The sequence below is a fragment of the Pipistrellus hanaki genome (assembly GCF_964339955.1).
Source record: "Pipistrellus hanaki genome assembly, chromosome: 3".
NCBI lineage: Eukaryota > Metazoa > Chordata > Mammalia > Chiroptera > Vespertilionidae > Pipistrellus > Pipistrellus hanaki.
In genome coordinates, this window is record NC_140505.1 from 1,400,725 (window position 1) to 1,423,867 (window position 23,143).

Here is a 23,143-nt window from a genome sequence, read left to right on the forward strand (position 1 = left end):
TCTCCTCCCCGACCCCCCTCTCCTCCCCGACCCCCCGCCCGAGCCCCACTCTCCTCCCCGACCCCACTCTCCTCCCCGACCCCCCGCCCGAGCCCCACTCTCCTCCCCGACCCCACTCTCCTCCCCGACCCCCCGCCCGAGCCCCACTCTCCTCCCCGACCCCACTCTCCTCCCCGACCCCCCGCCCGAGCCCCACTCTCCTCCCCGACCCCACTCTCCTCCCCGACCCCCCGCCCGAGCCCCACTCTCCTCCCCCGACCCCACTCTCCTCCCCGAGCCCACTCTCCTCCCCCGACCCGGCCGCTGTGCTCGTCCAGCCCGTTCCCATCGGCTCCGTCTGTCGGAGGCCAACCCCCTCCCTTTTCCCCGTCCCCCCACCCTGCATGTGCAGGGACAGGAGGCCTGGCCCGGAGCTGGGGAGGCACTGCAGGCGAGGAGAGGAGAGGAGAGGAGAGGAGAGGAGAGGAGAGGAGAGGAGAGGAGAGGAGAGGAGAGGAGAGGAGAGGAGAGGAGAGCCTCTGTCTGGCCAGAGGGAGGAGCCGGCAGGCCCTCGGGTACCTGCCCACCCACCCCCAAGGCTGCCCACGTGCCCGCCTCCCCGGGGCCCTGCCGCTCCTGACCGACCATCCGCCGGTTCCAAACCGCTCCAGGACCCAGCCATCCTCACACGCTTCCGCTGACTAACAGGGCTCCCGAACCCGCCAGACCCTGTACTCGCCTGGGACGACCCAGCCCAGACATGGCCACTGAGGGACCTGCCGGACCCTGACTGAGCGAGCCTCACTGATGGCCCTGGTCCTGCTCCCGCCCCAGCACAGACACACCGTCCCCACACCCAGCACACACACACCGTCCCAACACACACAATGTCCCCACACAGACATGCTGCCCCCCCCCTCACACACACACACACACACACACACACACTGGGCACAGAGCACACACACACTGGGCACAGAGCACACACACGCTGGGCACAGAGCACACACACGCTGGGCACAGAGCACACACACGCTGGGCACAGAGCACACACACGCTGGGCACAGAGCACACACACGCTGGGCACAGAGCACACACACGCTGGGCACAGAGCACACACACGCTGGGCACAGAGCACACACACGCTGGGCACAGAGCACACACACGCTGGGCACAGAGCACACACACGCTGGGCACAGAGCACACACACGCTGGGCACAGAGCACACACACGCTGGGCACAGAGCACACACACTGGGCACAGAGCACACACACGCTGGGCACAGAGCACACACACGCTGGGCACAGAGCACACACACGCTGGGCACAGAGCAGCGGGGGAGGGGACGATGCCAGGCAGACGTGTACTTCCAGGTAAGCGCACTCAGCACACGGCCACGGCCACAGGACACGGGGGGAGCCCGGGCTGAAGGAAGCTGCACGAGACAGGCCTTTAAAACAGCGCAATGGCCCGGCCGCGTGGCTCCGTGGTTGAGTGACGATCCATGACCCAGGAGGTCACGGTTCCATTCCCGTCAGACCACAGGCCCGGGTTGTGGGCTCCATACCCAGATGGGGGTGTGCAGGCGGCAGCCAGTCCGTGATTCTCTCTCATCATTGATGTCTCTCTCCCTTCCTCTCTGAAATCAATTAAAAAATATATTTTAAAAGTAAACAAGTGAATGAAACACATCTCAAGGAGCCGGTGGCCGTCACACGTCCAAACGCAGCCCTCACACCCGGGTCAGGACCTGCTCCGCTCGGGACAAGGGAGCCGGGCCGCCCTGCACCTGGGCCGGCGCCTGTGCCCGCTGCAGCCTCGGGCGCTGAGGGGAACTGAAGGCTTTCCACTGATCCTCACTGAGATGTCCTCATAACCCCTCATGGGTCTTCGCCAAAAGCCACTGTCTTTCCCCACCACAGGGGGCGCTCTGCAGGCGCTGGTCGCAGGCTGCTGGGCCTGCCTTCCAGGGGCTGGGATGCCCACCTGGGGGCCCATAGGTACCCCTCTGCCCGCGGTGGGAGAGCGAGGGGGAGAAGGGAGGCCAATGGCCCCCCAGCTGGACAGGAGGCTGCGAGCGTCCGGGCGGCCGGGGGAGACTGTTCCCTGGTGCGGCCGAGCCGTCCCCAGGTCCCCAGGGCCTCGGGCGCGTTGTGGACACAGCGGGAGGGGAGGGGCCACACTACCTTCAGCTCCTGCTTCTGCTTTAGCTGCTGCATCTCCCCCGCGCCCACTGTGCTGGCCACCAGCTCTCTCATCTTTCTCTCATAGCACGCCTTCACCCGCGCCAGGTCGTGGGACAGCTGGGCACAGAGAGACATCTTTCACGAGGCGCCCTCGGGGACCGCAGACTTACCCTGACGGTCTCCGGGAGCCACCGCCACGCCGCCAGCCCCGAGGTAAACACAGTGACTGCCGCCCGGCCGCGCGGCTCCGTGGCCGAGTGCTGACCTCGGACCCAGGAGGCCACCGCTGGATTCCCCGTCAGGGCACAGGCCTGGGTGGTGGGCTCCATCCCCAGTGGGGGGCGTGCAGGAGGCCGCCGGCTCATGACTCTCTCCCATCACTGGTGTTTCTCTCTCCCCCTCTCCGCCCCTCCCTCTCTGAAATCAATAAAATACATTTTAAAAAAATAAAAATAAGCACGTGTGATGACAGCAGCTCGGGACAGACGCCACCCCTGGTGAGCCGGCCGGGAGAACTGTGCGTGCCGGCAAACACACATGGAGGCCTGGCCCCGTCCCACCATCGGGATGAGGTAAGTGGCCGATCTGGGAGGCCTGCAGGGAAGGACACCTGTCCGTCCGTCCGTCCGTCCGTCTGTCCGTCATCTCCACGCGGAAGAACCCTGGACGCGGCCTGCAGGGCTCGCAGGGGGACGGCCAGCGGGGCTCACAGGTGGGACACGGGGAGGTCTCAGTGTGACCAGTGTCCACATTGCTATGCCAGGACCCCGCTCCCAGTCAGCACGCCCACAGTACCGGCGAGAACTCCATAAGGTCCTTTCCGATGGACGCTGCCACAGGGTGGTCCTCACCTGACTTCTCAGCCAGCCAGGAGCCTGGTCCTTGGGTTCCACCCACCAGGTCACACCCACCCGGTCACACCCGGCTGTGTCTGTCCCTCCCACCAGGTCACACCCACCCGGTCACACCCGGCTGTGTCTGTCCCTCCCACCCGGTCACACCCGGGCTGTGTCTGTCCCTCCCACCCGGTCACACCCACGCGGTCACACCGGGCTGTGTCTGTCCTCCCACCCGGTCACACACGGGCTGTGTCTGTCCCTCCCACCCGGTCACACCCACGCGGTCACACCGGGCTGTGTCTGTCCTCCCACCCGGTCACACACGGGCTGTGTCTGTCCCTCCCACCCGGTCACACCCACGCGGTCACACCGGGCTGTGTCTGTCCTCCCACCCGGTCACACACGGGTTGTGTCTGTCCCTCCCACCCGGTCACACCCGGCTGTGTCTGTCCCTCCCACCCAGTCACACCGGGCTGTGTCTGTCCCTCCCACCAGGTCACACACGGGCTGCATCTCAACCTCCAAAGTACACAAGGACGCTGCCATCACTGCAGACATCAGAACAAAGCACCAAACCCCAGCAACCAGAGGGGATGTGGCACAGCCAGTCACCACGGCAACCCGAGACCTCACACACCTGAGCTGCCTCGGCCCCGTCCCAGACTCCAGGCCTCCATCCTGCGTCCCCCGCTGGGCCCTGAGGTCACATACACACACATACCCCGCTCCGGCGTGGTTGTGGGCAGCCCGGGCCTGTCCTGTCACAGGACTATGTTATGTCTTCCTGCCTGTGGTGGGCACCAGACTCCCACGCCCCTGAGGGACAGCGAGTGTCACTGCCCGGCAGCCCGGCTCCCCCTCAGCAGCAGGCAGATCACCGAGCACCCGGTCACCACAGGACGGCGCTGAGCTCGCTGGGACACGCAGGGCTCCACACGTGCGCTCCCACCTGCCGCAACGTGGGCCCCTTCTCTTCTGCCAACACCTATGCTCACCTCGAGTTGCCCACCGGCACCTAAAACGCTCATGTGCCCGTCCCGTGAGCCGGCATCCCACGGCCGGCCGGGTACATGCCGTAAGCCGACGGCGCACACGCACCTGCTTCCGGTGGCTGCTGCGCAGGAAGGACCGGGGGACCCCGTTCCTGCCCTCGGAGTCGCTCTGCTCCCCGTAACTCTCGAACTCACTGGAGCTCCACCCGTACTCCAGCGAGCTGTTTCCACCCTCGTCTCCGTTCTCCACGGCGTCGTAGATCAGCTCATCTGAGGGCGAGCACAGGACGGAGTTAGGAGCGCATCCCGCACCCGCCACCGAGTCCTGCAGGTCCTCGTTTCACCGCGTGGCTGGGGCCACTTCAGAGAAGCAGCGGGCGGGGCCGGCTCGGGCTGCCCCTCCGGGAGGCATTATGTGGGACCTGGGGGACTGGAGATGCCTAGGTCTTCCCGAAGCTCTGACACTCAGCCCCATCTGTATCCTGAGGCCCTGGTGCTGCACAGAATCCATACTCACACCGACACGAAATCCAGTCACACCGACACGAAATTCACAGTCACACCGACACAAAATCCAGTCACACCGACACGAAATTCACACTCACACCAACACGAAATCCACACTCACACTGACACGAAACCCAGTCACAACAATGATTATTGGTCACAGAGACCTTCCCACGGAGAAAATTTTTTGTTTAGATAAATGTAAGGGATAGAAATGTTTTGGGTGGATGGGTGGATGGATAATGAATGGGTGGATGGTGGATGGATGGATGGATGGATGATTAGATGGATGGATTATTGGATGGATGAATGATAGACGGTTAGATGGATGGATGGGTAGATGGATGGGAGGGTGGGTGAATGGAAGGACAAATAGATGGATAGAAGGGTAGACAGATGGAAGGGAAGATGGATAGAAGAGTAGGTGGGTGGATGATGGATGGATGGATGGACAGTTAGATGGATGGTTGGATGGATGGATGGATGGTTAGATGGGTGGATGGATGGAAGGGTAGATGGATGGTTAGACGGGTAGATGGTTGGATGGATGGATGGATGGATGGATGGATAGATGGATGGATGGAAGGGTGGAGAGATGGATGAATGGTTAGATGGGTGAATGGATGGATGGATGGTTGGAAGGGTGGATGGATGGAAGGGTGGGTAGATAGATGGATGGGTAGATGGATGGATGGATGGATAGATGGATGGATGGGTAGATGGATGGATGGGTGGATGGATGGATGGATGGATGGATGGATGGATGGATAGTGGATAGGTAGCTTGTTAGATGGATGGATGGACAATTAGATGGATGGTTAGATGGGTGGATGGTTAGATGGATGGATGAGTGGGTGGATGGATAGATGGACGGGTGGATAAATAGATGGATGGGTATATGGATAGATGGGTCAATGGCTTAATAAGACTATAAATAATCTGTTCCCAGATTGAAAGGGCTCTATCACCTCAGCCCCTCTGACTTGTGAAGGACACGCCAAGGCAATGACAAGCCTGTCCTCACAGGGACTCCTGCTCTGCATTCTCAGAGAATTACACTTGCGTTTGGTGGGTCCTCGCTTCTGTTTTCTGTCTCCTGGTTCCAGTGTGCATGTCCTTTTTACTTCTTCCCTCCCCTTCTCTGACTCTGCCGAGTCGGATGCTGAGCTCATTATTTTTCAGTCTTTCTGGTTTTTTTTAACAGATGCCATAATCTCTTTAATTTCTAACTATTCTAAATCCACGCTATAAGTTCTTATGTAATATTTTCATTATTATTCAAGTTAAAACATCTCCTAACTTCCACTCTAATTCCATCTTTGGCCATGGGGTGTGTGTGGCCATGTGACTTCTTAAAAAATTTTATTTCAGAGAGGGAGAGGGAGAGATAGAAACATCAATGATGAAAGAGAATCATTGAGTATGTATTGGGGGAGGGGCAATGTTAAAATATGTACACAGATAATAATTTAATAAAATAAAAAAGAAAGAAAGAGAATCATTGATTGGCTGCCTCCTGCACACCCCACACTGGGGATAGAGCCCACACCCCGCCATATGCCCTTGACTGGAACGAACTGGGGACCATTCAGTCCGCAGACCATTCTATCCACCGAGCCAAACGGGCCAGGTCATGTGACTTTTAATGGTCAAATGTGTGTGCTTATTAATATCTGCTTTGGGGCATACTACTGCGCAGTCAGTTTTCAGAAGCGCCCAGGTATTTGAAAAGCTGTGCGTCCTGAAACTATTCTCTTCAGGATCCCATGTGTGGCTTCCCAGTCAACAGTAGACAATTATGTACTGATCTTTTTGCTTTATACATATTTTTGGGTTTTTTAAATATATTTTTATTGATTTCAGAGAGGAAGGGAAAGGGAGAGATAAAAACATCAATGATGAGAGAGAATCATTGATTGGCTGCCTCCTGCACGCCCCCAACTGGGGATGGAGCCCACAACCTGGACATGTGCCCTGACCGGAAATTGACCTCCTGGTTCATAAGTCGACACTCAACCACTGAGCCACACTGGCCAGGCTGTTTTCTATGTTTTAGGCCATGTTACTGGATGCACACACGTTCAGAACTGTGACATCGTTCTCTGTGGAGGAATCTCTATCTAGCCATGTTTTATCGCTAACACACCATATATTATCCAGTAGTACTGGCTGTGTAGTCGTGAGCATTGGCTTATATTCCTTTTTCCGTACAAATGTCCTGTGTCCTTACATAGTTCTCATAACGTGTCTGGCTTTGCTATGTTATCCAACCCAGGAACCTCTGTTCCTGGTGACTGGAGCCCAATCATCTATACTAGGGGTGTCGAACTCAATCAGAGAAGGGGCCAAAATCTAAAATCCAGCCTAAATCGCGGGCCGAATGGTTTACTGAACAGTCATAAACTGACAATGTCATAAACTGACAGCGGAGTGCAGTGATGACAGCGCGGTGCGGGCCACATTGCAAGGCCTGGCGGGCTGGATTTGGCCCGCGGGCCCTGTGTTTGACACATGTGCTCTAGACTAATAAAAGGGCAATATGCTAATTAGACCAGACGTCCTTCCAGACAAGCGGGCGGAGGGAAGCCCAGTCCTGCGTCCCAGGGGGAAGCTGGTGCTGAAGGCCTACTCTTACACCATTTTCATGCACCGGGCCCCGGGCCTCTGGTATTTGCTGTGAGTAGCAATACGCTGGGCTCACTCTGCCATCTTCCTGCCACGCCGTTCGCCGTGCCATCTCACTTTACGTGTTCTTGCTGGCGCCAGGTGGGTGTCACTCCACCAATCCTGAAGGTAAATCCTCTCTTTATGACCTTTCAGCGGCGCCCACCAACGGCAGGCCTGGCCTGGCACATAGAAGCCAGCGTCTACGTGCTTCTCCGGAACATCGCACGGACACGGACTGCGGATCCGGGTGGGCCTCGCTGAGGCTCCGCTCCCCTCCGGCTCGGTGCGGCTCCCAGGACTCACTGTCTGCCGGTTCAGCTGCTCACCGTCCTCCTGCTTCCCTTGGTGTTCCACGTCCCTTCCCTTGGACCGGAACGACATCGGGTGTTTCTCCAGAGCCTGGCGGGGAGGGCTCCGTCGCCATCGCTCCTGGGAGAGGCTCCCCCCCCCAACCACGGCTCCCGGGGCACCGCCCGCCTGCGGCCTGTTAGGGACTCGTCGGGACACGGTGCTGCAGCATCACCCGCCGGGCCCGGGTGTGGCCCACTCCGAAGCCGCAGCCCTGCCATCCGGGAACGTGTGTCTTCCTTTAATTCTAGAGCGTTCTTAGTCCTGTCTTCTACTTTCTCATTTGTTAGATGTACGCTGGTGCATCTCACCTACATGTTCCCCGCCTTTTCATTCATACATCTCACATTTCAACTCCTTCTGCTTCTTTAGAGAAATTAAGATGACCCTCTAGTCCCAGCCAGTGCTGCTAGGTGGTCAGAGCGTCAGTCTATGGGCTGAAGGATCCCAGGTTCGATTCCTGAAGTTAAGTCCTCTGGTCCCTGTGGGCCCTTTGGGATCGATCAGGCCTAAGCAGGCACAGCCAAGGTTTCAGGCTCAATCCCCAGTGTGGGCGTGAAGGAGGCACCTGGTCAATGATCCTCTCCTTACTGACGTTTCCTGCTCCCATCTCTGAGATCACTATAGATATATTTAAAGAAGACACGACCCTCTCTGAAGTGCTGTGCTGTGAACACACACAGGTGCGCCCCCCACACGGATCCAGGGACACTGTGAGACAGAGAACATGGACTGACACACAGGCGCACGCAGAGAGAGGAGTGTATTCAGGCGGCATCTGCCCGCCGGGAGAGACGGCCCCCGTCTCCGGACACGCAGCGCAGACGGGCCCACCTGGCTCGGAGTCCGACTCCTCCCTGGGCACGTCGTCGTAAACGGCTTCCTCGGCGTCTGCAGGGAGAGGGGCCTGTGAGGACAGCTGACCACCGAGCACAGGTTCTGGGGCAGGGCCCGTCCCCAGGGAGCTGGCCGTCCCGCAGCCATCGGCCAGGCACACGCACCTGCCACGCGTGAGCACTGTGGGGAGGGCAGGGCGTGGGCTCGGGCTGAAGGAAACCACCCCGCCGATGAGCCGGTGGGAAGGAGGCGGCTGGAAAAGCAAGTTCGCGTTTCCTTTAACAATTTAAAAACGAGTGCATCACCCTGGCCGGGTTGGCTCAGTGGGGAGAGCGCCGGCCTGCAGACCACAGGGTCCTGGGTTCGGTTCCGGTCAAGGGCACGTACCTCAGTGGCATGCTCCTCCCGGGCCCAGACCCTGGTCAGGGTGCATGCTGGAGGCAGCCCACCAGTGAGTCTCTCTCACATCGGTGTTTCTCTCTGTCTTTCCCTCTCCCTTCCACTCTCCCTGGAAATCAATGGAAAACTATCCTCAGGTGAGGATTAATAAAAAACGAAAAACAACAAGTAAATCCAGCGAAAACAGCTGCCCTCTCTAACCACACGTGGCCAGGCCTGGCCGCCGTGGGTCCGTGGTGGCTGCACCCGCCCCCAGGGAGAGGCACCAGCTGGCGGGAGGAGGCCGTCTCAGTGTCTGGTGGGGCTGCTGGCTGGGGCCTGGGGCAGGAACCCCCAGCCATTTCACAAACACCAGGGGGCGCCGTGCTGCCGGGAGCGCTCCCAGTGACAGAAGGACGGAGTGAGTGGCGGATGTCAGAACCTTTAGCCCCGAGGCAGGGCACGAGGCTAAGGGGCTGAGCCTGGCACAGCAGGGGAGTGGCGAGGACCGGGGCGCGGGCGGCCCTGGCGGGCGGCGGGCGGCTTACTGTCCATCCAGGCGGTGTTGGCGGGGTCGGCCACCCAGCGGGCGAGCGCGCTGTCCTCGGCCTGGGCCCGGTCCTCGCTGCAGAGCAGACGGCATGTCACCCAGACTGTCCTCCCGCCCGCGGCCGCGGAGCGTCCCCGAAGTACACATGCGTCACCCGCGTGCCCGTGGCCCGTTCCCCAGACGGGCCCGCGGCCCCCGGCTCTGAGCGCGCTGCCCACGCTGACCGCCCGGCCGCGGGGCGAGAGGAGTCTGCGCAGGAGGGTTCCCGGCACCCCGGGCAGAGGAAGGCCGGTCAGTGGACCAGCTGGGAGGGCTCGGTGAAATCTGGCTCAAACAAGTTAAAACCCTTCTCTTCCCCCGAGGGTTCTGAGCCTCTGCGACACCGGGCCCATGGCGCCTCGCCGAGGAGGCAGGCCGGCCCGGCTCCTTCCCTCGGCCGAGGTCTCACCGCTCGCCTCCACACGGAATGGCACGGGCGTCTCGCAGTCCCGTGTTCAGGGGGACCACGTGGGCCCCGGCGCGCGGGCAGAGGCTGACGGACAGCGGTGAGGCACCCCGGGGCCCGGGCGGCCGGCCCCTCCCTGCGCCGGCCCACGGTCTGGGCGCCAGGGGCCGGTCGTGGCTCGGGACCCTCGGGAGGGCCGTCGGGTACCTGTTCGCTGGCTCCTCGGAACTCAGGGAGTTGCACTGGCCGTCCTCCACCGCCTCGGGGGCCTCTGCCGAGAGAGAGAAGTACTTGTGTTGCCGGAGGCCGATAAAAATGCAAGTTGATTTTCACCCCAAAATGATTTCCTGCTTTGTTTCTGACCAACCATCAGCGTATCTTAGCAGGAAGGTGGGTGAGTGATGGGTTCGAGGGGTTTTGGGTTTTAGGAATGTCTTCCACGTGGGGTTACACGCAGAGCGATGGCCCGGGGCGTCGGACACAGCCAGAAGTAAAAGGACACCCAACGTGGTGTGTGCGTGTGTGTCGGACCCTGGGGCACAGGCCCCTGTCCAGCTGCTCCTCCGGAGGGCGCTCACAGGACATGAGGCCCTCCGTTCCGTACATCCCACGGGAATGACGAGGGGGCGCATTGGGGGTGTCTGCGTGTGACCTCAGTCCCAGGCAGAAATGCTCACACTGCGGACGGGTCACGAGAGCACTCGTGTTTTCACGTCACACGGTGCTGTACGAGTCTCATACTTTAAAGAGATGTGAGCTTGTAAGAACATGTAACAAATAACTTCAAAATGCATCCGGCATGTAATTTAAAGCGTGCCGTTAACACGTATGTAAAACGTTTTTTGTACTCGTTCGATAGAAACTTACCTGGCCACTCGGTACAGCTGGCAATGAAACTACTGGCCTGCAGGGTGTTAAGTTGGTGATAGTGGACAACCAAACCGTCCCTGCTCTCACATATGCACACACACTCACACATACACAGCCACACACACGTGCACACACACACATTCCCACATACCATATACAGTCATGCACACACACATTCACACACACACAACCACACATATATGCATGCACACATACACACCTCTGCACAAACATACTCGTGCACACACACATTTCCACACTCCTACACAAACTCACACTGACAGCCACACCCCCATGCTTGCACACCGCGCGCGTACACACACACACATGCATACACGCGTGTGCACACGAAGTCCGTCCCGCGCGGGGACGGGGCAGGGGCAGGGCCCACCTTCCTCGTCCGGGGACGCGGCACGCACGATGACGGGGCTGGAGTAGGCGGGCAGGAGCGCGGGCAGGCTGGAGGGCACGGCGTAGCCGCAGGGCACGGGCACGGAGTACCCGCTGGGCACGGGCGGGCTCCCGGCCTCCTCCTCGGCCTCGGGCTCCGGGGGCGCAGGCTGCTCTTCCTGGAAGGGCGTGATGTCGATGACGGAGTAGGGGTTCACTCTCGCTGGGGCCCCAGGCTTCGCCGGTTCCACAGGGGCGGCCACGTCGGTGCCCGTCCCGTCTTCCCCGCCTGGAGGCAACCCGGCGTCAGGCCCGCACCCGGGCAGCAGTGTCCCCCCGCCCCCTCCTAGTGCCAGGGCTCTGGAGGGCCCTCTGGGCGGACGGACGGGAGGTGAGCGCTGGGCAGGAGGCCGTGGCCGCTGAGAGGCTGCTACAGACAGGGAAGCACAAGGCTGGGACCGGGCACAGACGGACCAGGCCCCTCAGTGCCAACAGGCAAAGTCCCGCCTCGGGTCCCCCAGCAGCTGGACCGCCCTCCGCGGGCAGCGGCACCTGGGAGGCCGGCTCATGGACGCCAGGAACACTGACCTCCCTCGAGGAGCGGGCATCGCCGAGACTGGCAGTCTGCAAGCGGCGAGTTCAAGTGCCCAGCCACATCCCAGACGGCACACCTGGCTCCAGGCCCGGCCCAGCGGGCCTTCCTGCCCCGGAGGGAGGGGGCAGGCGGCCTGGGTCCGGGGTCCCCGGGCACTCACCGGAGCTGGTGGGGGCGGCGGCTCCCATGGGCCCGGCCTCGGGGGCGCCCGGGGCCCCTCTGTCCGCTTCCGGAACCTCATCTCCGCTGTCAAAGTCGAACTGCTCTCCCTCCTCCTCCTCCTCGTTATTGTTCGTGTCGTGTTTCACTTCGTTTCCTGCAGTTTGACAGACGACGTGTTCACAGGTGTTTCCAGCAGAACCCCTTCCAGCAGGACAGACGGCTGGGTTCGAGGTGCCGGCCGCCCTGTGCGGGGGACCTTCGGGCTGGGCTTGGGGGTCGGCGCTCTGGCGTCCTCTCAGGGGCCCCAAGCTCCCCGCGGGAGGAGGAGGAAGGGCACTTTCCTCAGTTTACCTCCCTGGTTCCCGTCCCTGGGACACAAGGACCCTCAGGTGGAACTTGGGCCAAGAGCTTTGTCACCCCCGGCAGCTCTGTCCAGGCTGCTCTTCTGGGAGGCCGGGGGGCCGGGGGGCGGTGGGGCCGGGGGGACAAAGGCCTGTGGCTGTGCCAGCTTTTATAGCACAAACCACAGGTTCCACGAACTATGTGGCCGCAATCCCGATCACAGAGCGGGCTCTTTAAAAACCTGTGGGAAATGCATGCCTGGAACTGAAAGGGGGCACAGTGGCATTGCACGCCTCTATGGTGACCGGTGTTCTGTGTGTAACATGTAAAAACACTTAAGATTAAATGTATAAGTATTGCCAAAACCGGTTTGGCTCAGTGGATAGAGCATTGGCCTGCGGCCTGAAAGGTCCCAGGTTCGATTCCGGTCAAGGGCATGTACCTTGGTTGCGGGCACATCCCCAGTAGGGGGTGTGCAAGAGGCAGCTGATCCATGTTTCTCTCTCATCGATGTTTCTAACTCTCTATCCCTCTCCCTTCCTCTCTGTGAAAAATCAATAAAATATATATATATATTTTAAATGTATAAGTATTTTCTTTAAAAAGAAGTGGGTGAGGGCATCCAAAGGTACAAACTTCCAGCCGGCCCGAGTGGCTCCGTGGCTGAGCATCGGCCTGGGAACCAGGAGGTCCCGGCTGGATCCCGGGTCAGGGCACAGGCCCGGGTTGTGGGCTCCATCGCCAGGGTGGGGCGTGCAGGAGGCGGCTGACCAGCGATTCTCTCAACAGGGATGTTTCTCCCTCCCTCTCCTTCCTCTCCGACATCAATAAAAATAAAGAAAACACACACAGCAGCAAGAGCACCGTCCGGAGGCTCCCGCTGGAGGAGGCAGGGCCCTCCCGGCGTTGGAGGAAGCAGACACTTCCTTCCCGGCGGAGGAGGGAGGTCCGCCGGGAGAGGGGGCAGAGTCCGCCCTCCCTGCCCCGGGGAGGGGACCGGGACCCAGGGCGGCCCCCCCCACCGGTCCGAGGCACACAGGACCCGGGACATTCCAGAACACGCTCCCGCTTTCCCGTGCTTTACAACGACGACACACACGGGACAGGGGTCCGAAAGGCCCAGTCCGAGAGGCGTGTGCGTGCGGCCTCCCACGGCCGCCCCCCCCCCCCCCCCAGAGCCTTCCGTGCGCGTCCCTCCCCGTGGCCGTCGCCGGGCACCGTCTCCGGGAAACAGCTGGAGTCGTGAGGAGACGTGAGTGCAGGGACAGGTTTGAAGAACCGGAGGTCTTACGATGAAAGGTGGTCTTTCCAACTGGGACCGTGGTTGTCAAACTGCGGCCCACGAGCCACACGCGGCTCTTTGGCCCCTTGAGTGTGGCTCTTCCACAAAACACAACGGCCTGGGGGAATCTATTTTGAAGAAGTGGCGTGAGAAGAAGTTGTTTAAAAAATGTGGCTCTTGCCAAAACCGGTGTGACTCAGTGGATAGAGCGTCAGCCTGCCAACCGAAAGGTCCCAAGTTCGATTCCGGTCAAGGGCATGTCCTTGGTTGCGGGCACATCCCCGGTAGGGGGTGTGCAAGAGGCAGCTGGTCAATGTATTTCTCTCATCGATGTGTCTAGCTCTCTATCTCTCTCCCTTCCTCTCTGTAAAAAAATCAATAAAATATATATTTTTTTAAATGTGGCTCTCCAAAGAAATTTCAATCGTTGTGCTGCTGGTACTTGGCTCTGTGGACGAACGAGTTTGCCGACCACGGGGCTAGGACACCTGCAATGAGCTGCTATGGGCGACAAAGCTGCAGCTGAAGGTGCTTGGCACCTCAGAGGGTGCTCCTGACGAGCTACGAGAACGCGTTTGTAATGTGTCTCTTCGCACTCATGTACCAGCACAGTCACACCCCCAAGTGGTTCCTAGGAAACTTTCTTAGACAGACGGAGCTTTGAAAGGTGAGGCCCAAAACCGCTCCTAAACGCTTGTGAAGGGAGGAAGGGAAGAGTGAGCTTCGGGCCCTAAAACGCACCCCCCATGAAGGGGACGGTGTGTGCCCGTGTCCTCAGGTCTACGTGGGGATGCTCACCACCCCCCCAAACAGGAGGCAGCGCCTCTGTGAGTCACACCTGAGGACAGCTGCCCTGTTCGCCACGCAGCTCCCGGTGAGACTGGACTGCCGGCTGCTCACTCCCCAGGCACTTGTGCAAGGAGTGAGTGAGTGAGTGAGTGAGTGAATGAGTGAATGAGTGAATGAGTGAGTGAGTGAATGAGTGAGTGAGTGAATGAGTGAATGAGTGACTGAGTGAGTGAATGACTGAGTGAGTGAGTGAGTGAGCGAGTGAGTGAGTGAGTGAATGAGTGAGTGAGTGAATGAGTGAGTGAGTGAATGAGTGAATGAGTGAGTGAGTGAGTGAATGAGTGAGTGAGTGAGTGAGTGACTGAGTGAATGTGTGAATAAGTGAGTGAATATGTGAGTGAGTGCGTGAATGAAGAATGAATGAGTGAATGAATGAATGAGTGAATGAATGAGCGAGAGAGTGACAAGTGCCTGAATGAGTGAGTGAATGAAGGAGGAGCAGATGAGTGGTTTCAAATATCTTCCCACCACGAACATTAATTTCCCCCCCAATAGAACTCCAAGTAGAATCCCAATCAGAATGAAAGTGATAAGAAATTCCCCCGAAGGTTTAAGTTCCTTTAAACCACGTGCCTCGCGCAGCGCCTCCGAGGGGCCGGGCCTGGACGCCGGGCGCTGTCCCTGCCCACGGAGGACGGCGGGAGCTGTGGGGCGGCCGCTGCACCCCCAGTCCGCCCCCGGAGCACGAAGCTCACACAGCTGCCCCAGAGCACACTGCTGTCCGCATCCCTGTCCTGGGGGGGGGACCCCAGGCCCAGCCCGTGCCTCACTCACTCGCTCGCGGGGACCTCATGCACCCCGACTGGCAACCCAACAGCGACCTCTTGGTGAGGGGCGACGCTCAACCCACTGAGCCACACCGGCCGGCCCCCGTGGCATAGTTCAGTGGCACAGAGGTTTCTGCTTCCCACGGTGAGTCACACAGTGAAAATGCCACGTTTCCGATCCCAGGGGTGCTAGTCCGTTAGGGTTCTGGGCAGCCCAAAGCCGGGGAGGGCGTGGGCATCCGTCTGCCAGAGCCCGCCCAGCTGCCCCGTGCCTGAGCCAGCCAGACCCGCAGCCAACGCTCCAGTGTCCCCTCTGGCCTGTGACACAGGCCTGGCCCCCAGCAAGCGCCCACAGCAGGGCTCCGCGGGGACAGGCCACCCCCTGTGCCCACAGCCCTCCAGGCGGCTCCGCCCACTCACAGCCTTACTGCCCACCCAGCCCAGCCCCCAGACCAGCACCCAGCCTAGCCCCCAGGCCAGCACCCAGCACCCAGCCCAGCCCCCAGGCCAGCACCCAGCACCCAGCCCAGCCCCCAGGCCAGCCCCCAGCACCCAGCCCAGCCCCCAGGCCAGCCCCCAGCCCAGCCCCAGCCCAGCCCCCAGCCCAGCCCCAGCCCCGCCCCCAGGCCAGCACCCAGCCCAGCCCCCAGCCCAGCCCCCAGGCCAGCCCCCAGCACCCAGCCCAGCCCCCAGGCCAGCCCCCAGCCCAGCCCCAGCCCAGCCCCCAGCCCAGCCCCAGCCCCGCACCCAGGCCAGCACCCAGCCCAGCCCCCAGCCCAGCCCCCAGCCCCAGCCCCGCCCCCAGCCCAGCCCCCAGCCCAGCCCCCAGGCCAGCACCCAGGCCAGCCCCCAGCCCAGTCCCCAGCTCAGCACAGAGAGGACCAGGGAGAGAAGAGATAAAAGTCATCCACCTTGCCCTGAGGCCTAAGAGCAGAGTTCATTCTAGCAGGAAAGTTTCATCTAAGATGCAGTGTTTCTCCTGTCTGGGGAAGGCTACTTTGTTGCTCAATCTTCCATTGTTTAAACAAAGGAGTGTTGTAGGAGGAGCGGCCTGGGCCTCCCACAGGGGCTGCAGTCCTCCGCTCCTCCTGGCCGCGGGTGGCACCGGGTGGCAGCCGCTGCGGGGGCACCGGCACAGCCTGTGCTGAAGGGGAGGTCCCCCAGACCAAGGCCAGGCCCTCACGGCCACCCCCTAACGCCCTCGCCCCCGGGCTGGCTCACACCCCACCCCCAGCTGTCCTCCAGGTCTGAGCTCCCTGCGGAGGTCCCCGTGGCTGCCGCTGCCCGGCACCCGCACCAGCACGGACACGCAGACCCCCCACACACACAGAACCGGAGCCAGAAGTGAACCCTCAGTGTGACACCTCCGGGTACCCCCGCCCAGGGCAGGAACAGCTGGGGCAGCTGTGAATGCTGTTCACTGCCCGCCCAGTCCCTCCCCTCCCCCACAGGGCTCAGAGCTCGGCATCCTGGGGTCCCGCACCCCGAGCTGTGGTTTGGGGAAGGCCCCCTGGTGAGGCCGCAGGAGGGCACGCTGGGGGTGGGGGTGGCCGTCCGTTTGCGAGGGCGGTGGTGGGAGCAGCACTGGTCCCCCTCATTCCCAGTTCAACAGCCACAGTCAGACCCGGCCCGGCAGCCCTGACGGCCGACGCCTGCCAGGAGGCCCCGCAGCGAGAACGCAGTCTCCGAGGACCCCGGGGAGGCCCAGCCTTACCTTCCGCAGCGGCAGCGGGGGCAGGCGGCTCCGGCTCCCGCTCCGGCTCCCGCTCCGGCTCCGGGGGGTCCATGCTGTGCGGCTCCGCAGCCCGGCCTGGCCCTGGGCAGCCCTGTGGGAGGAGAGAGGCCGTCAGGGCGGGTGCGAGCTGCCCTAGCCCACAGGCGCCCAGCACCAGCGCCAGCGCCAGTAGGGATGGGGGGTCAGTCACAGCCCCTGCCGGTCACAGGCCACAGGACAGAACCTCCGGAAACACCCGGAGGAATCCAGGGTCCTGTCCCCACCCTGCCCAGCCCCAGCGGCAGCCGGGGCTCCCCACCGCCCCGGGTCACCCCCAGAGCTCCCCACCGGCCCTGGTCACCCCAGAGCTCCCCACCGCCCCGGGTCACCCCAGGGCTCCCCACCGGCCCGGGTCACCCCGGAGCTCCCCACCGGCCCGGGTCACCCCGGAGCTCCCCACCGGCCCGGGTCACCCCCAGAGCTCCCCACCGGCCCGGGTCACCCCCAGAGCTCCCCACCAGCCCGGGGCACCCCCAGAACCCCTCCTCCTCCAGACACAGGCCAAGGGGTGCAGTGTGGCTTCCTCCTCCTCCAGCCAGCACTGTGGGGTTTGGTGTGGTTCTGTTTAATATATCTTTACTAGAGGCCCGGTGCACGAATTCATGCATCAGTGGGTCCCTCGGCCTGGCCTGTAGGACGGAGCCCAAACTGGCTCTCCAACATCCCCTGAGGGGTCCCGGATTGGGAGAGGGTGCAGGCCAGGCCAAGGAACCTGACCAGTGCATGACTGGGGCTTAGGCGGGAAGTGGGAGGTCGGCCAGCTGGGGAGGGGCGGAGGGAGGGCTCCAGGGCATGTCTGGCCAGTTTTGCTCAGTCCCAATCTATCGGCCAGACCCCACCAGCAAGCTAACCGACCAGCTGGAGCGTCTGCCCCCTGGTGGTCAGTGCACATCATTGTGAGTGGTTGAGCGGCTTTAGCATATTATTAGCAGATGTCACTTTGATTGGTTAAACAGACTACAAGACAACCAGACACTTAGTATATTAGGCTTTTATTATATAGGATCGGCTTCAGAAAGGAAGAAAGAGAGACAGAGAGGCATCAATGATAAGAGAGAACCATAGCTGATTCTTGCATGCCCCCAAATGGGAATCGAGCCTGCAATCCGACATGTGCCCTTGACCAGAATTGAATCCTGGACCCTTCAGTCCTCAGGCTGACGCTCTATCCACTGAACCACACCAGCCAGGGCCACTGCGGGTTCTGAGTGAAGAACGGTTGCCCAGGTCTGAGACTGAGGCTGCTGCTCCCGTAACGCAGTCTCTGCAAGCGGCCTGTTTCTCTTTCTGCATCTCTGGCTGCCCCACAGCCGCAGGAGAATGGAGTCTGAGCAGAGCGTGGCAGCGGTGGCATCAGAAGGCGGTCCCTCGCGGCCCCTTGGAGGCAGCGGCTCCCCGTGGCTGGCTCCTGCCTGCACCTGCCTGGCTCTAGCACAGTCTGCTCCAGAGGCCGCACAGCGCAGGGAGACCTTCCCGGGGCTCCGATCCTGACCCCGGGACTGAGGTCCTGACAGCTCACAGGCCTCACTGACCCTGGGGCTCAGGTCCTGACAGATCACAGGCCTCACTGTCCCCCGGGGCTCAGGTCCTGACAGCTCACAGGCCTCACTGACCCCGGGACTGAGGTCCTGACAGCTCACAGGCCTCACTGACCCCGGGACTGGGGTCCTGACAGCTCACAGGCCTCACTGACCCCGGGACTGAGGTCCTGACAGCTCACAGGCCTCACTGACCCTGGGGCTCAGTTCCTGACAGATCACAGGCCTCACTGTCCCACGGGGCTCAGGTCCTGACAGCTCACAGGCCTCACTGACCCCGGGACTGAGGTCCTGACAGCTCACAGGCCTCACTGACCCCGGGACTGAGGTCCTGACAGCTCACAGGCCTCACTGACCCTGGGGCTCAGGTCCTGACAGCTCACAGGCCTCACTGACCCCGGGACTGAGGTCCTGACAGCTCACAGGCCTCACTGACCCCGGGACTGAGGTCCTGACAGCTCACAGGCCTCACTGACCCCCAGGGCTCAAGTCCTGACAGCTCACAGGCCTCACTGACCCCCGGGGCTCAGGTCCTGACAGCTCACAGGCCTCACTGACCCCCGGGGCTCAGGTCCTGACAGCTCACAGGCCTCACTGACCCCGGGACTGAGGTCCTGACAGCTCACAGGCCTCACTGACCCCGGGACTGACAGCTCACAGGCCTCACTGACCCCCGGGGCTCAGGTCCTGACAGCTCACAGGCCTCACTGACGCCTGTGGCTCAGGTCCTGACAGCTCACAGGCCTCACTGACCCCGGGACTGAGGTCCTGACAGCTCACAGGCCTCACTGACCCCGGGACTGAGGTCCTGACAGCTCACAGGCCTCACTGACCCCCGGGGCTCAGGTCCTGACAGCTCACAGGCCTCACTGACCCCTGGGGCTCAGGTCCTGACAGCTCACAGGCCTCACTGTCCCCCGGAGCTCAGGTCCTGACAGCTCACAGGCCTCACTGACCCCGGGACTGAGGTCCTGACAGCTCACAGGCCTCACTGACCCCGGGACTGAGGTCCTGACAGCTCACAGGCCTCACTGACCCCGGGACTGAGGTCCTGACAGCTCACAGGCCTCACTGACCCTGGGGCTCAGGTCCTGACAGATCACAGGCCTCACTGTCCCCCGGGGCTCAGGTCCTGACAGCTCACAGGCCTCACTGACCCCGGGACTGAGGTCCTGACAGCTCACAGGCCTCACTGACCCCGGGACTGAGGTCCTGACAGCTCACAGGCCTCACTGACCCTGGGGCTCAGGTCCTGACAGATCACAGGCCTCACTGTCCTCCGGGGCTCAGGTCCTGACAGCTCACAGGCCTCACTGACCCCGGGACTGAGGTCCTGACAGCTCACAGGCCTCACTGACCCCGGGACTGAGGTCCTGACAGCTCACAGGCCTCACTGACCCCTGGGGCTCAGGTCCTGACAGCTCACAGGCCTCACTGACCCCGGGACTGAGGTCCTGACAGCTCACAGGCCTCACTGACCCCGGGACTGAGGTCCTGACAGCTCACAGGCCTCACTGACCCCGGACTCCGATCCTGACAACTCACAGGCCTCACTGACCCCGGGACTGAGGTCCTGACAGCTCACAGGCCTCACTGACCCCGGGACTGAGGTCCTGACAGCTCACAGGCCTCACTGACCCCGGGACTGAGGTCCTGACAGCTCACAGGCCTCACTGACCCTGGGGCTCAGGTCCTGACAGATCACAGGCCTCACTGTCCCCCGGGGCTCAGGTCCTGACAGCTCACAGGCCTCACTGACCCCGGGACTGAGGTCCTGACAGCTCACAGGCCTCACTGACCCCGGGACTGAGGTCCTGACAGCTCACAGGCCTCACTGACCCTGGGGCTCAGGTCCTGACAGCTCACAGGCCTCACTGACCCCGGGACTGAGGTCCTGACAGCTCACAGGCCTCACTGACCCCGGGACTGAGGTCCTGACAGCTCACAGGCCTCACTGACCCCCAGGGCTCAAGTCCTGACAGCTCACAGGCCTCACTGACCCCCGGGGCTCAGGTCCTGACAGCTCACAGGCCTCACTGACCCCCGGGGCTCAGGTCCTGACAGCTCACAGGCCTCACTGACCCCGGGACTGAGGTCCTGACAGCTCACAGGCCTCACTGACCCCGGGACTGACAGCTCACAGGCCTCACTGACCCCTGGGGCTCAGGTCCTGACAGCTCACAGGCCTCACTGACCCCTGTGGCTCAGGTCCTGACAGCTCACAGGCCTCACTGACCCCGGGACTGAGGTCCTGACAGCTCACAGGCCTCACTGACCCCGGGACTGAGGTCCTGACAGCTCACAGGCCTCACTGACCCCCGGGGCTCAGGTCCTGACAGCTCACAGGCCTCACTGACCCCTGGGGCTCAGGTCCTGACAGCTCACAGGCCTCACTGACCCCGGGACTGAGGTCCTGACAGCTCACAGGCCTCACTGACCCCGGGACTGAGGTCCTGACAGCTCACAGGCCTCACTGACCCCGGGACTGAGGTCCTGACAGCTCACAGGCCTCACTGACCCCGGGACTGAGGTCCTGACAGCTCACAGGCCTCACTAACCCCGGGACTGAGGTCCTGACAGCTCACAGGCCTCACTGACTCCCAGGGCTCAAGTCCTGACAGCTAACAGGCCTCACTGACCCCCGGGGCTCAGGTCCTGACAGCTCACAGGCCTCACTGACCCCCGGGGCTCAGGTCCTGACAGCTCACAGGCCTCACTGACCCTGGGGCTCAGGTCCTGACAGATCACAGGCCTCACTGTCCCCTGGGGCTCAGGTCCTGACAGCTCACAGGCCTCACTGACCCCGGGACTGAGGTCCTGACAGCTCACAGGCCTCACTGACCCCGGGACTGAGGTCCTGACAGCTCACAGGCCTCACTGACCCTGGGGCTCAGGTCCTGACAGATCACAGGCCTCACTGTCCCCCGGGGCTCAGGTCCTGACAGCTCACAGGCCTCACTGACCCCGGGACTGAGGTCCTGACAGCTCACAGGCCTCACTGACCCCGGGACTGAGGTCCTGACAGCTCACAGGCCTCACTGACCCCCGGGGCTCAGGTCCTGACAGCTCACAGGCCTCACTGACCCCTGGGGCTCAGGTCCTGACAGCTCACAGGCCTCACTGACCCCGGGACTGAGGTCCTGACAGCTCACAGGCCTCACTGACCCCGGGACTGAGGTCCTGACAGCTCACAGGCCTCACTGACCCCGGGACTGAGGTCCTGACAGCTCACAGGCCTCACTGACCCCGGGACTGAGGTCCTGACAGCTCACAGGCCTCACTAACCCCGGGACTGAGGTCCTGACAGCTCACAGGCCTCACTGACTCCCAGGGCTCAAGTCCTGACAGCTCACAGGCCTCACTGACCCCCGGGGCTCAGGTCCTGACAGCTCACAGGCCTCACTGACCCCGGGACTGGGGGCCTGACAGCTCACAGGCCTCACTGACCCCGGGACTGAGGTCCTGACAGCTCACAGGCCTCACTGACCCTGGGGCTCAGTTCCTGACAGATCACAGGCCTCACTGTCCCACGGGGCTCAGGTCCTGACAGCTCACAGGCCTCACTGACCCCGGGACTGAGGTCCTGACAGCTCACAGGCCTCACTGACCCCGGGACTGAGGTCCTGACAGCTCACAGGCCTCACTGACCCTGGGGCTCAGGTCCTGACAGCTCACAGGCCTCACTGACCCCGGGACTGAGGTCCTGACAGCTCACAGGCCTCACTGACCCCGGGACTGAGGTCCTGACAGCTCACAGGCCTCACTGACCCCCAGGGCTCAAGTCCTGACAGCTCACAGGCCTCACTGACCCCCGGGGCTCAGGTCCTGACAGCTCACAGGCCTCACTGACCCCTGTGGCTCAGGTCCTGACAGCTCACAGGCCTCACTGACCCCGGGACTGAGGTCCTGACAGCTCACAGGCCTCACTGACCCCGGGACTGACAGCTCACAGGCCTCACTGACCCCCGGGGCTCAGGTCCTGACAGCTCACAGGCCTCACTGACGCCTGTGGCTCAGGTCCTGACAGCTCACAGGCCTCACTGACCCCGGGACTGAGGTCCTGACAGCTCACAGGCCTCACTGACCCCGGGACTGAGGTCCTGACAGCTCACAGGCCTCACTGACCCCCGGGGCTCAGGTCCTGACAGCTCACAGGCCTCACTGACCCCTGGGGCTCAGGTCCTGACAGCTCACAGGCCTCACTGTCCCCCGGAGCTCAGGTCCTGACAGCTCACAGGCCTCACTGACCCCGGGACTGAGGTCCTGACAGCTCACAGGCCTCACTGACCCCGGGACTGAGGTCCTGACAGCTCACAGGCCTCACTGACCCCGGGACTGAGGTCCTGACAGCTCACAGGCCTCACTGACCCTGGGGCTCAGGTCCTGACAGATCACAGGCCTCACTGTCCCCCGGGGCTCAGGTCCTGACAGCTCACAGGCCTCACTGACCCCGGGACTGAGGTCCTGACAGCTCACAGGCCTCACTGACCCCGGGACTGAGGTCCTGACAGCTCACAGGCCTCACTGACCCTGGGGCTCAGGTCCTGACAGATCACAGGCCTCACTGTCCTCCGGGGCTCAGGTCCTGACAGCTCACAGGCCTCACTGACCCCGGGACTGAGGTCCTGACAGCTCACAGGCCTCACTGACCCCGGGACTGAGGTCCTGACAGCTCACAGGCCTCACTGACCCCTGGGGCTCAGGTCCTGACAGCTCACAGGCCTCACTGACCCCGGGACTGAGGTCCTGACAGCTCACAGGCCTCACTGACCCCGGGACTGAGGTCCTGACAGCTCACAGGCCTCACTGACCCCGGACTCCGATCCTGACAACTCACAGGCCTCAC

General features: G+C 62.1%; 1 protein-coding gene across 7 annotated transcripts in view; it reads right to left on the bottom strand.

Moving 5' to 3' along the window:
• ARHGEF10 (Rho guanine nucleotide exchange factor 10) overlaps window positions 1–23,143 on the bottom strand; it is a 60,950-nt gene that overhangs the window by 26,028 nt on the left and 11,779 nt on the right. For 5 of the 7 annotated variants that reach the window (XM_084878325.1, XM_084878324.1, XM_084878323.1 and 2 more), the window contains exons 2-9: window positions 16,700–16,811; window positions 11,744–11,899; window positions 10,990–11,277; window positions 9,936–9,999; window positions 9,282–9,358; window positions 8,353–8,409; window positions 4,103–4,266; window positions 2,166–2,282 (exon numbers count right to left, since the gene is read on the bottom strand). In XM_084878325.1, the coding sequence (XP_084734451.1) occupies window positions 2,166–2,282; window positions 4,103–4,266; window positions 8,353–8,409; window positions 9,282–9,358; window positions 9,936–9,999; window positions 10,990–11,277; window positions 11,744–11,899; window positions 16,700–16,772 (996 nt within the window). In that variant the 5' untranslated portion in view covers window positions 16,773–16,811. Of the gene's footprint in view, window positions 1–2,165; window positions 2,283–4,102; window positions 4,267–8,352; window positions 8,410–9,281; window positions 9,359–9,935; window positions 10,000–10,989; window positions 11,278–11,743; window positions 11,900–16,699; window positions 16,812–23,143 lie in introns of those variants that run through there. The other 2 variants (XM_084878327.1, XM_084878326.1) reach the window with 2 other exon arrangements.